This window comes from Rattus norvegicus, chromosome 3, assembly GCF_021556685.1.
Source record: "Rattus norvegicus strain SHRSP/BbbUtx chromosome 3, alternate assembly SHRSP_T2T, whole genome shotgun sequence".
Classification (NCBI taxonomy): domain Eukaryota; kingdom Metazoa; phylum Chordata; class Mammalia; order Rodentia; family Muridae; genus Rattus; species Rattus norvegicus.
Window position 1 is genome coordinate 98,731,323 of NC_141536.1, and position 11,171 is coordinate 98,742,493.

The 11,171-nt window shown below is 40.3% G+C and overlaps 1 protein-coding gene across 2 annotated transcripts; it reads left to right on the plus strand.

The window, feature by feature from the left end:
* Positions 1-263: 263 nt before the first annotated feature.
* On the plus strand, positions 264-10,636 carry Emc7 (ER membrane protein complex subunit 7). Of its 2 annotated transcripts, none has more exons than XM_087650901.1 (5): positions 264-317; positions 4,736-4,855; positions 7,619-7,757; positions 9,097-9,177; positions 10,177-10,631. In XM_087650901.1, exons 1-5 carry the CDS (start codon positions 265-267, stop codon positions 10,327-10,329), a joined length of 546 nt encoding a protein of 181 aa, XP_087507027.1. In that variant the 5' UTR covers position 264; the 3' UTR covers positions 10,330-10,631.
* Positions 10,637-11,171: the final 535 nt, after the last annotated feature.

The window sequence follows — 11,171 nt, forward strand, 5'->3', positions numbered from 1 at the left end:
ACTCAACACTTCAGATCCTGGTCCCTCTCGGTCTCTATCCTTTACGCCCACGATAAGTCCTGCATCTGTGGACGCCACAGCAATACACTCTCTTCCACCTTTACTTCACCTTAGACGTTCTGGCATTTCGCTTAAAAGCCTTGCCACCTTTTAAGCCCTGGTGGTTCAGAGCGTCGGTTCTGCAGCTCATCTCCTGATTAGTCAACTGTCCTAACTTCTCTCCGGGGGCGTGGACAAGCTCGATGCTAGATCCGGCTTGTGGTGATGACGACATCGGCGGGCGACGGCGGTGGCCGCTGGAGCGGCCTTGCGGCAGGGTAGGGCTTCCGGGGCCGTAGGCCTGACTCTTCAGAGCTGCTGTCATGGCGGGTGCTCTGTGGGGTTTCTTTTTCATCCTGCTTCTATTATTATCAGGAGATGCCCACAGCTCGGAGGTGCCTGGGGCTGCTGCCGAGGTCCCGGGAGGTAGTGGGGTCGCCCTGGGAGATCGTTTTAAGATCGAGGGACGTGCAGTTGTTCCAGGGGTGAAGCCTCAGGACTGGATCTCCGCGGCCCGAGTGCTGGTAGACGGAGAAGAGCATGTCGGCTTCCTTAAGTGAGCATCCTGAGGGCAACAGGAAAGCTATTTGGGCGGACGCTGGAAGGGTATCCAGCTGGGACAGCTGTCAGGACCCGCAATGTAGCTGTCAAAAACTGAAGGCACCGGGGCCACTAACGGTCTATGCTGGGAGACCTTGAGAGGGAGTCAGGTACTTCAGCAGCGAGGATGGCGGACAGTGGTCCCAGGCGCCCGAAACATATGGGGTCATTTATTTGTAGCCCCATTTTAGCCCCAGTGTGAGGCGGATCATACTTGGGCCCATTTATCTGCTGAGTGCCCCCACCCCCGCCCCCTTGCACTTTGTCTAATGTCTCTGGAACCTGGTTGCTTTCTACCTGTCACTCTTCTGGTAGCTTGGTGTTGTGTAGAAAGATGCTAAACAAGTGGGAATTGTCAAAGCCCAAAGGGCTCCCAGTGACGACATAGACTGTAAGGCTAATGGTCCTGCTTCTAAAATTAATGGGCCCTGAAGTCCCTAATCAAAGAGCGCTTTTTTTGGGCCCGAGATTGTGATTATTGTTCTTTTTACGATTGAATTCGTCGAGGGATTTGCGATATTTCACTCGTCATTTAAGTCAGACCAGGATTGCTTAAGATTCCTTACACATAATTGTACTTTTCTTGTTTTTAAGTTTGTGTTTTATATTGGAAGGTGGGATGAATTTCTTGACGCTATGTCAGCAGTCCGTTTTCTCTCTTCTAGGCATGAATATGATGTTTTAAATTTTGCCACCAGTATTTGGAGTTGAAACTATGAACTGAAAGAAAATATTTCTTTGCAGGCTTTATAGACCAACTTATGATATCTGAAAACCACATATCTTAAATGTGGACATTTAAGTTTAAATTGCATATTTCTGCAGGTTGTTGAAGTTCCCTTGTGGTATATTCAACCTCAGATTAAAATGACAAATTGACAATCAGTAGTTTAATGTTTTCTAACACTAGGGTATTGTTTAAATTTTATCCTAACTAATGCTTCATTAATAATAAATTCCCACTGAGATTGGGAAGATAAGGCTTCATTGAAATTCAACTTCTGCAGTATATAGCAGTTTGAAAAACACCTATTTTTGTTTTGAAGATATTTTACAATTTAATATATTCTATATTGCTAGCTATGCTTAGCCTTGCACAGTGACACAGGCCTAACAACTTGGCTACTGAGGAGTCAGAAGCAGAAGACTGTAAGCTAAAGGACACTCTGAACAACTTAGTTGAGACCCTGTCTCAAAGAAGCAAATGCTGGCGATACAGTTTTGTGGTGGCACTTGTATGCAAGAGGTCCTGAAGTGACTCCCAAGTACAAATAAATAAATATTTACTGAAGAAAACATAAACAAGATATTTTCTTTTAAAAAGATGCAACAGAAAGAAAATAACCATTGTATTATAGTAATTTTTTTCTCTTTTTAGAATCATATTACTTGTCTTTAAGAATAAAGCATATAAGACCATAATTTTCATTTAATATTTATGAACAATTTTTATTACTTCACATTCTCTTATTCATATAGAAGGGCTGGTTGAGAATTGATATGACTTTTATGGTGATAGTCTTGTTGGAAGTAGGATAAGTCTTATAGCTGTTTTGAATAACAGCACACAAGTTTGACTGTACTTTTGGTTTCTGGGGAAGTAGCTTGGACTTTAAAAATGGAGATGAGAGGAGATGGGTTAAAATGGTCAAGCCATTCTTTATATCATAACATGACGATAAACCACAATTTACTTTTCCAGTCTTCTGACAGTTAGGTAGTTGCCAGGTTTTATTGTTGTTGTTTTGGCTTGGCTTTGGTTTTGGTTTGTTTTTATATTATAAGTTTATGTACTACTTGTGAAGTTTTTTTTAGAATTATTTATTTTATGTATATGAGTGTACTGTAGCTGTCTTCAGACACACCAGAAGAGGGCATCAGATACCATTACAGATGGTTGTGAGCCACCATGTGGTTGCTAGGAATTGAAATCAGGACCTGTTGAGCAATCAGTGCTGTTAACTGTGGAGCCATCTCTTTAGTCCTTGACTTTTTTTTTATGTATAGTTTTACTGTGTGATTCTTATCATCCTCAAACTCTTGTCCTCCTGTGTTCACTTCCTCACTGTGTTCACAGATGTCTCCTATCATGCCCAACTTTGCTTTTTCTTTCAGTAATTCTGATTCTATTTGTTGAATAGTCATCAGTTTCTTTCTTTCTTTTTTTCCCCCTCTGCTCGAAAAAAACGTTTGAAGTTGTTTCTGTCAGGGTCTATCAAGAAGCAGATGATGACTGGATGTAATGTCCACATTTATGTCCCAGCTCTTTCGAGGGTGAGGTGATAGCATCATGAGTCTGAGGCCATCCTGAGTTATATAGCAAAATTTTTGTCTCCAAAAACAAAAGAGCAGAATATGCACTAACATTAGAATAGTAAACATAGAGTTTAATCAAAGGTTAAAACAGCGTATTCTTCCTAGTATGAAGAAACAGATTGTGCAGTACCCTGGAGCTTACAGCCTCAACAGTATTTATCCAATAATACATGAAAGCAAAACCAACCAAGAAACTACTGCCACCTCTGCCAGAGGGACAAGGAGGGAAATAGGCTACTGGAAACTTGGAAGTGCTAGGGTGGAGTGGGGTGGGGCTTGTATGTAGCCAAGGCCCTGAGCCTGGGCCAGGCAGTGATAAAGCTGTGGAGGAAATGTTCTAAGGGCATTTTCTTCTGATTCCGTAGACAGAGAAAGGTAGAGTAGGTCTGGAGGATGTGAGGGTGATATGGCTGTGACATCTGTCATCTCATTGATTGTCAGGGTTGATTTGGCTAGACAGATGTCTTCTAACTCTCACCAGACCACATGCAACCCTCCTGAAGCTTCTAGGACCTCAAAAAAAACAAAACAAACCAAAACAAAACAAAACCCTCAGAGGCACATTTGAAAGTGGGTCTTGGTTGGGGATTTAGCTCAGTGGAAGAGCGCTTGCCTAGCAAGCGCAAGGCCCTGGGTTTGGTCCCCAGCTCTGAAAAAAAAAAAAAGAAAGAAAGAAAGTAGGTCTGGAGAGTAAGCATGTGCAACTGAGGACTAAGGTATTTTAATGTTTATAGTTCAATTGTGCTTTACCTTAGTCTATACTTGCAATGACATGGAGCACTTTTCACCTTAATTTTTAAATTTCTTTTTTCTTTGAAGTAGCAAGTAGCAGTTTTTCATTTTCTAGACAAGTTATTTTTGACTTGCAAGAAGAAATTACCAGCTTTTGGTCCAGTGACTTAAACAAAAGAACTTAGTAGGATTAGAGGAGATAAAGAAAAGATAGATGGCTTTAACTACTAAGTTGTACGTTTCTATATAACCAGTCAAAAAGTAACTACAGTAAATGGACTAAACTATTGAAACATGTTTGTGTGAAAAAGAAAGCCAACAAAATACAAATGAACTACAATAGAATTATCTTTTTAACAATAAGAATAAATTGAGGGAACATGATAAAATTGGTACCCTACTTTGTAATGATATACATTGGTAATTGTTCTTCAGTAAAGATAGATAGAGCTTCAGAGTAGAAACTGCTCTTTAGTTACCGTCATTTGTACCTGCAGATGGAATCTATTACTCTGACATAGGCTCATCTAATTTTAGAAACTGTTAGAATTTGGGAGCATAAAATGTAGGATCTACTTTTGCCGTTTTTCTTTATTTGGGAAGAGGGGCAGAAATCATATAGCCCAAGCTGGCCATGAATTCACTACATAGTTCAGGCTACCTTCATTGGCAGTGATCCTCTTGCCATACTCTCCTGAATTTTATGATTACTGGACAAGTTCCCATACCTGTGCTTTCTGTTTGGTTCGCTGCTTCCACTTTGTTTGTTTGTTTGTTTGTTTGTTTGTTTGTTTTGTTTGTGACAGCCGTAACCACTGTAGTAGTTCAGGTTATGTTGAAACTTACTCTGTAGCCCAGGCTGGCCTTCAACCCATGGTGATACTCCTGCTTAAGCCCCCGCTGCCCCTCAGTGCTAGCACTATATTTGGGAGCCACCACATCTTGCCCACTTCTGATGTTTGAGAACTAAGGGGAAATACGCAAATGCTGTCCAACAGGGAATAAGGTGCTGATGAGAAGTAACTAAGCCTGATTTTCCTTTTTCCAGGACAGATGGGAGCTTTGTGGTTCATGATATTCCCTCTGGCTCTTACGTAGTGGAAGTTATTTCTCCAGCTTACAAGTTTGACCCTGTCCGAGTCGATATCACTTCAAAAGGAAAAATGCGGTGAGGATACTCAGTTTATTTTTGCCAAAGTCTAGTTTACTTAGTGTGTTGTTACGTATCACTTTTGAAATTTACAGTGAAGGTTGAGAGTCTCTTACTGAAACCACAGTTGTTTCTTAAAACATTTACTCTACTCTTGTTTGTAATCCGAGCACTGAGACTATGAAGTTGAATGATCCCGCTCTAGATGAATGTTCATAACACCTACCATAGTTGTTTACAGTAAAGGTAAGATTGCTTACTGCAGGGGGAAAGTACTATGAAGGTTATAATCTAAATATGGCTTTTAATGTGGAAAACTGTTTAACTTTTTGAATTAGAAATACTACTCAGGACCTTTTTTCCTTTTTTTTTTTTTTTTAAGATTTATTGCATTTATATGAGTACACCGTAGCTGTTTTCAGACACACCAGAAGAGAGCATCAGATCCCATTACAGATGGTTGTGAGCCACCATGTAGTTGCTGAGAATTGAACTCAGGACCTCTGGAAGCACAGTCAGTGCTCTTAACCACTGAGCCATCTCTCCAGTCCTGCTTAGAACTTTACATTGAGATCTTTTGATAATCCCTCTTCTTATTAGCTACAAAGTTGATCTAGAAGTTTCTGTAGCTTCTCCTTTATACACTACAAATTTTAGTAAAGGTATTATCAGATGCAATTGTGGAGTTTATGTCAAAGTAAGGATCTTGATAAAATGGAAAGAGGGGCCATGAAATGACTCAGGGGGTAAACATACACGCCATGGAGCCTATTGATCAGGGTTTGATCTCTGAGACCCACATGATGGAAGGAAGAACCAATTCCTTGAGTTGTCCTCTGACCTCCACAAGTGTACTGTGGCACTTATGTGTCCACAAACATAGGCTAAATAGGTAAAAATGTGTAACCTGGGGTATAAATTTAAAACTTCTCACAAAGTCTAGGAGTGCCCAACTGAAGATCGGAGATGATCCTTGGTTGGTATAACTGGAAAATAGTAGCACATAGAAATGTTTAACTTCCCCAGAAGGTGATGCCCTATTACCTGTTTAACAGAAAAGCATTTCTATTTGCTGAAACTACTTTAAAAGTTCTAAGTAAATAAAAACAGCAAGTATTGAGCCATCCTGAGACAAACCTGTGGGTACTAAACATACGGGCACTAGATATGGGCCAGAATAGTTTAAAGGTGTGTTTTACGTGATTAAAGAAAGGAAGACTTGGGGTTGGGGATTTAGCTCAGTGGTAGAGCACTTGTCTAGCAAGCGCAAGGCCCTGGGTTCGGTCCCCAGCTCTGAAAAAAAGAAGAAAAGAAAAAAAAAAAAAAAGAAAGGAAGACTTGCTGTCTCTTGTTCTTATTGTAAAGGTTACTACATATAAATTTGTAGCTTTGGGCTGGAGAGATGGCTTAGTGGTTAAGAGCACTGACTGCTCTTCCAGAGGTTCTGAGTTCAAATCCCAGCAACCACATGGTGGCTCACAGCCATCTGTAATGAGATCTGATGCCCTCTTCTGGTGTGTCTGAAGACAGCTACAGGGTACTTATATATAATAAATAAATCTTTAAAAAAATTTGTAGCTTTGTCTTAATTAAAATGTTAGTCTTTGGGGGATTGAAGAGATGGCTCAGAGATTAAAAGCGCTGGTTGTTCTTCCACACAGGTCCTGAGTTCAATTCTCAGCAACCACATGGTGGCTGACAACCATTTATAGTGAGATCTGGTGCCCTCTTCTGGCCTGCAAGCATACATTTTAGACAGAATGCAGTATATATAATAAATAAATCTTTAAAAAAAAAGTTAGTCGGAAAGATTAACAGATATATAACAACTAAAGAGAAGTCTATTGAGTTGGAAGACATAGTAAAAGAAATTACCCCAACTACAACACAGATAAACAAATGGACAATGCAGAAATACATAAATGTTGGGGATATAGCTCAGTGGTTTGAGCCTAGTACCAATACTACCACTGAGACAGACAGACAGACGGACAGACAGACAGGCAGGCAGGCAGGCAGGCAGAAAGAATTTGTAATGTAAAAAGTGAAGAGTGAGAAATAGACAATTTCAAAGGTAAAGTTGACTATGCATGAATGACTTATAAGTAAGGATTTTTATTTTCCTTATTTTTTGAGGCAATGTTTTATTATGTAGCTCTGACTGGCATGGAACAACAATTTTATCATGTTTCCTCACTATATTCTTATTGGTTTTTTTTTTTTGTTTTTTGTTTTTTTTTTGTTTTTTTTTAATTTCTTTTTTTCGGAGCCGGGGACCGAACCCAGGGCCTTGCGCTTCCTAGGCGAGCGCTCTACCACTGAGCCAAATCCCCAACCCCTATATTCTTATTGTTAAAAAGATAGTTCTATTGTAGTTCATTTGTATTTTGCTGGCCATTTTGTATAGACCAACTGTCCTCAAACTCATATAGATCCAGCTGCTTCTGCCTCTACTGTAGTCAAGAGTGCTGGGATTTAAGGCATTTGTTACCAATTCTAGCTGAGAATTTTTTTTAACTGTATCTCTGGCAGAACACCCATAAGATAAAAGTAAATAATTTTTAGAAGATTTATATTTTAAGCCTGAAAGCTGAAATAAGTCTAAGGCATTGCTGACCTAAGCAGTTCTTTGCTTTGTTTGTGTGTATGCTTTCTTTTATAATAGCCTGGGATTCAACCCAGGACCTTGCACATGTGGGACATGGGTCCTACTTTTGAACTATTGCCCGACCCCTAATCTCGTTTTTCCGTAGAATTCACTTTCTCTTGTTTCCTTATCAGAGCAAGATATGTGAATTACATCAAAACATCAGAAGTGGTCAGATTACCGTATCCTCTGCAAATGAAATCTTCAGGTCCACCTTCTTACTTTATTAAGAGGGAATCATGGGGCTGGACAGACTTCCTGATGAACCCAATGGTATGTATATAACATTTTACTAATGGCTGGTTCGCTTCTAGCACTCAGAAACTTTAAGCTCCTGTGAAAGGGAAGGGAACAGATAATGAAAGGGATGGGAATTCCACTGTGTATTTTATAATAAATGCACAACTGACATCAATATTGGGAAAGATATCAGATTTTATGGGATACTAGATAGAATGAGAGTATGTATTGAGTTGTATATGGAGTTAACCTCCCCATTCTACTCGTATATTAGCCCACTGATAAATGTGCTGTCATTTATTAACCAGCTCATGTTAGTGGGACATGTAATGTTTTATTGTTGTTGTTTGAGAAAGGTTCCCATGGATCCCAGGCTGGCCTTGAGCTTGCTATGTAGCTGAGGATGACAGTGAACTTCAGAGTCTCCTGCCTCTACTTCCCAAGTGCTAGGATTACAGGGGTACACTATCACGCTTATATGTTTGAGAGGTACTGAGGTTCAAACTCAGGCAAGTACTCTATAACACAAGATACATCCCCAGCCCCGGAGTAGGGCTTTCTTTCTTCGCTTTAAAACATGTAGTGAACAGAGAAGTTACCTTGGTGAACTTTAATTAGTTAGTATTAATCTTGAAACTGCTATGTGATCCTACTTATAAAATACTAATAAATACTTACTCTAGGAACAAATTTGCCTTTTAAAAATCTGTTTTTAAAAATTGAATTATCTTAGGATTCTCTAAATTTGGATTACGTTCCGTATTGATAATTACTGAGATCATAAATAGTACAGTTTGGAGTCTATTCATCTGGAGTTTATTACCAGAGCTAATACAGGAGGGCAGCTGAGCAGAGAAGCGTCAGCAATGAGACTGCCATTTTCATCCTCAGTGTTCTCATTTCTGAAATTGCACAGAAGTGTGTCAAGTGCTAAAGGATTCTAGGTCATCTTCAGGGAGAATGTGCCTTGCACTGTGCTGCAGGCTCTGGAGGAAGTAATTAAGAGCAGTAGTGCGGTCCTCTGGAAGCAGCCCAGATGGCTCTACAGTGGCCCCTCTGGCCACTGGAGTCACCAGTCCCAGTGTCAGCTTGCAGGAAGTTTCATTTGGAAGTGACTTGTGTTAAAACTCTACTCTTTACAAAGATGGAAGGCACAGGGAAGTGTGGTGTCAGGAAAGCCCAGGCACACACAGCAAGGCCATGGCTGTCTCAGACGCTCCACAGCAGTCGTACAGCACCAAGCTGCCAGTACTGTGTTGGCAACTACATTTTATTCTGTCTACACACTTGAATCTTGAGATTGGTTATTAAAACGGGCTTTGTTTCACAAGCTAAAGTGAAAGAAAAGGTTTCTAATTCTTTTCTCTTGCAGGTTATGATGATGGTTCTCCCATTATTGATATTTGTGCTTCTGCCCAAAGTGGTCAACACAAGTGACCCTGACATGAGACGGGTAAGCTGACTGCCCAGCTATGGGCTTTTGAGTCTTGCTCTTTCTTTTTTAAAGTGGCATTCCAGACTGGTGTGTATGTGCGTATGTGTATGGTGTGTGTGTGTGTGTGTGTGTGTGTGTGTGTGTGTGTGTTATACGTGCTTATGGACACTGGAGAGTAAACCATGGCCTTGTGCATTCTGCCATTGGAATAGTGCTAGTTTTTAAACCAGTTTTTAAATCTGCTTCAAGATAGAATCTCAGTAAGTTATCCATGCTGGCCTTGAACTGTCAGTCTTTCTGCCTCAGCTTCCCATCCTATCATTTGGCCATGTTCTGGTGCTTGTTCATTTAGCTGCAGCTCTGGAGCTGAGGCTGAGGCTGAGGCTGAGGCTGAGGTTTTCAACTTTATCCTAGGCCCATGACAAACTCTTCTAAGAGTTTGTGTAAATGCACTATTACATTTCCTTGTGTTCAATTAGCTGTTTCCATCGGATAAGATGAGTTCAGTTGGTCATCTTGGTAAATGCTAACGTCTTTTTATATAGTTAAAACATTGTAATTATCCTCTTTGTGTGCCTTACTTGTTACACAGTTGAAATGCATAACCTTAATATGCTTAATATGCCTAATCCAGATATTTTAATCCTTTATTTTTACTTAGTAACATTCTCTTGACAGTACTTACTCAGGGCTGGAGAAATGGCTCAGTTGTTAAGAGCACTGACTGCTCTTCCAGAGGTCCTGAGTTCAATTTTTAGCAACCACATGGTGGCTCACTACCATCTGTAATGGGAACTGATGCCCTCTTCTGGTGTGTCTGAAGACAGTGACAGTGTACTCACATACATAAATTAATTCATCTTAAAAAAAATTATATGTTCTTTTTCAAATTGGAAAATCTAAAAAAATGTGCATAATTAAAAAGAGAGAGAGAACTTACTTAATTTCTATGTTCATACATGCAGATGATTCTGTACAGGGTGAGCACTGCTCATATATGATGCTTTCTCCCTGCAGGAGATGGAGCAGTCAATGAACATGTTGAATTCCAACCATGAATTGCCTGATGTCTCTGAGTTTATGACAAGACTCTTCTCTTCAAAATCCTCTGGCAAATCAAGTAGTGGCAGCAGTAAAACAGGCAAAAGTGGAGCTGGCAAAAGGAGGTAGTCAGGCCCACAGCTGTCGTCCCACAAACTTGGCTACACCAGGTGGCATCCAAGTCTTGATGGAAACCATGTGAAGTGACTACTGTAAACCGAGTCATCCTGAAGTTGATCTCGTGCAACTGTTGTCTATGTAACTTCTTAACACATGTTTTGTACTTGGTACACAAGAAAACCCAGCTTTCATCCTTTGTATGAGGTCAATATTAATGTCACTGAATTAATTACAGTGTCCTATAGAAAATGACATTAATAAATTATATGAAGTACTATACATTATGTATATTAAAGAGGTCTTAATCCAGAGATAATTTTATCTTCTGTTGTTCTTTATCCGAGCTTCTCTTTTGAAAATATTTGCTTGGTAAAAGTATGTACACTGGTGTTTAAGTATGTGGTCATACATTTCAAAATTTCCACCCTAATACAGCTGTGGTGGCTCACAATTGGAGTCCTAGCACTGAAATGACTGATTCAGGAGGATTGCCTTGAAATTGAGGCCAGCCCGGGATATAGAGTAAGACTTTCAAAACTAAAACCCCAAGACCTGCACTCACGGTGAACCTTCTCTTGTGTGGCATGGTGTGTTCCCGGTGCCATTATCATTTGACTGTTACACTTGTTCTTAGAGTGTGGACATGCAAGTCAGCATAGACCCTATCAGAGTTCTAGTCTCTGTCCTTGGGATTCACTCACGGTCATTGTCTGTTAGCTGTGTGCAGTGAGGTGTGATAAAGTACAAAGGTGGATAATAACTCAGCATCTGTCTCAGTGAGGCTGTGTAGGACGGGGGTGGCAAAGCGACCCAGCCAGAAACAAAGCCTCTGGCCTTAGGATGGGAAACCA

Bases quoted from the DNA above. Each gene is read 5' to 3' on its own strand.
- Emc7 (XM_087650901.1), top strand. From the start codon at position 265: ATGACGACATCGGCGGGCGACGGCGGTGGCCGCTGGAGCGGCCTTGCG. The intron at 318-4,735 runs GTAGGGCTTCCG...TCCTTTTTCCAG, and splicing joins TGGAGCGGCCTTGCGGCAGG to GACAGATGGGAGCTTTGTGG. The intron at 4,856-7,618 runs GTGAGGATACTC...TTTCCTTATCAG, and splicing joins ACTTCAAAAGGAAAAATGCG to AGCAAGATATGTGAATTACA.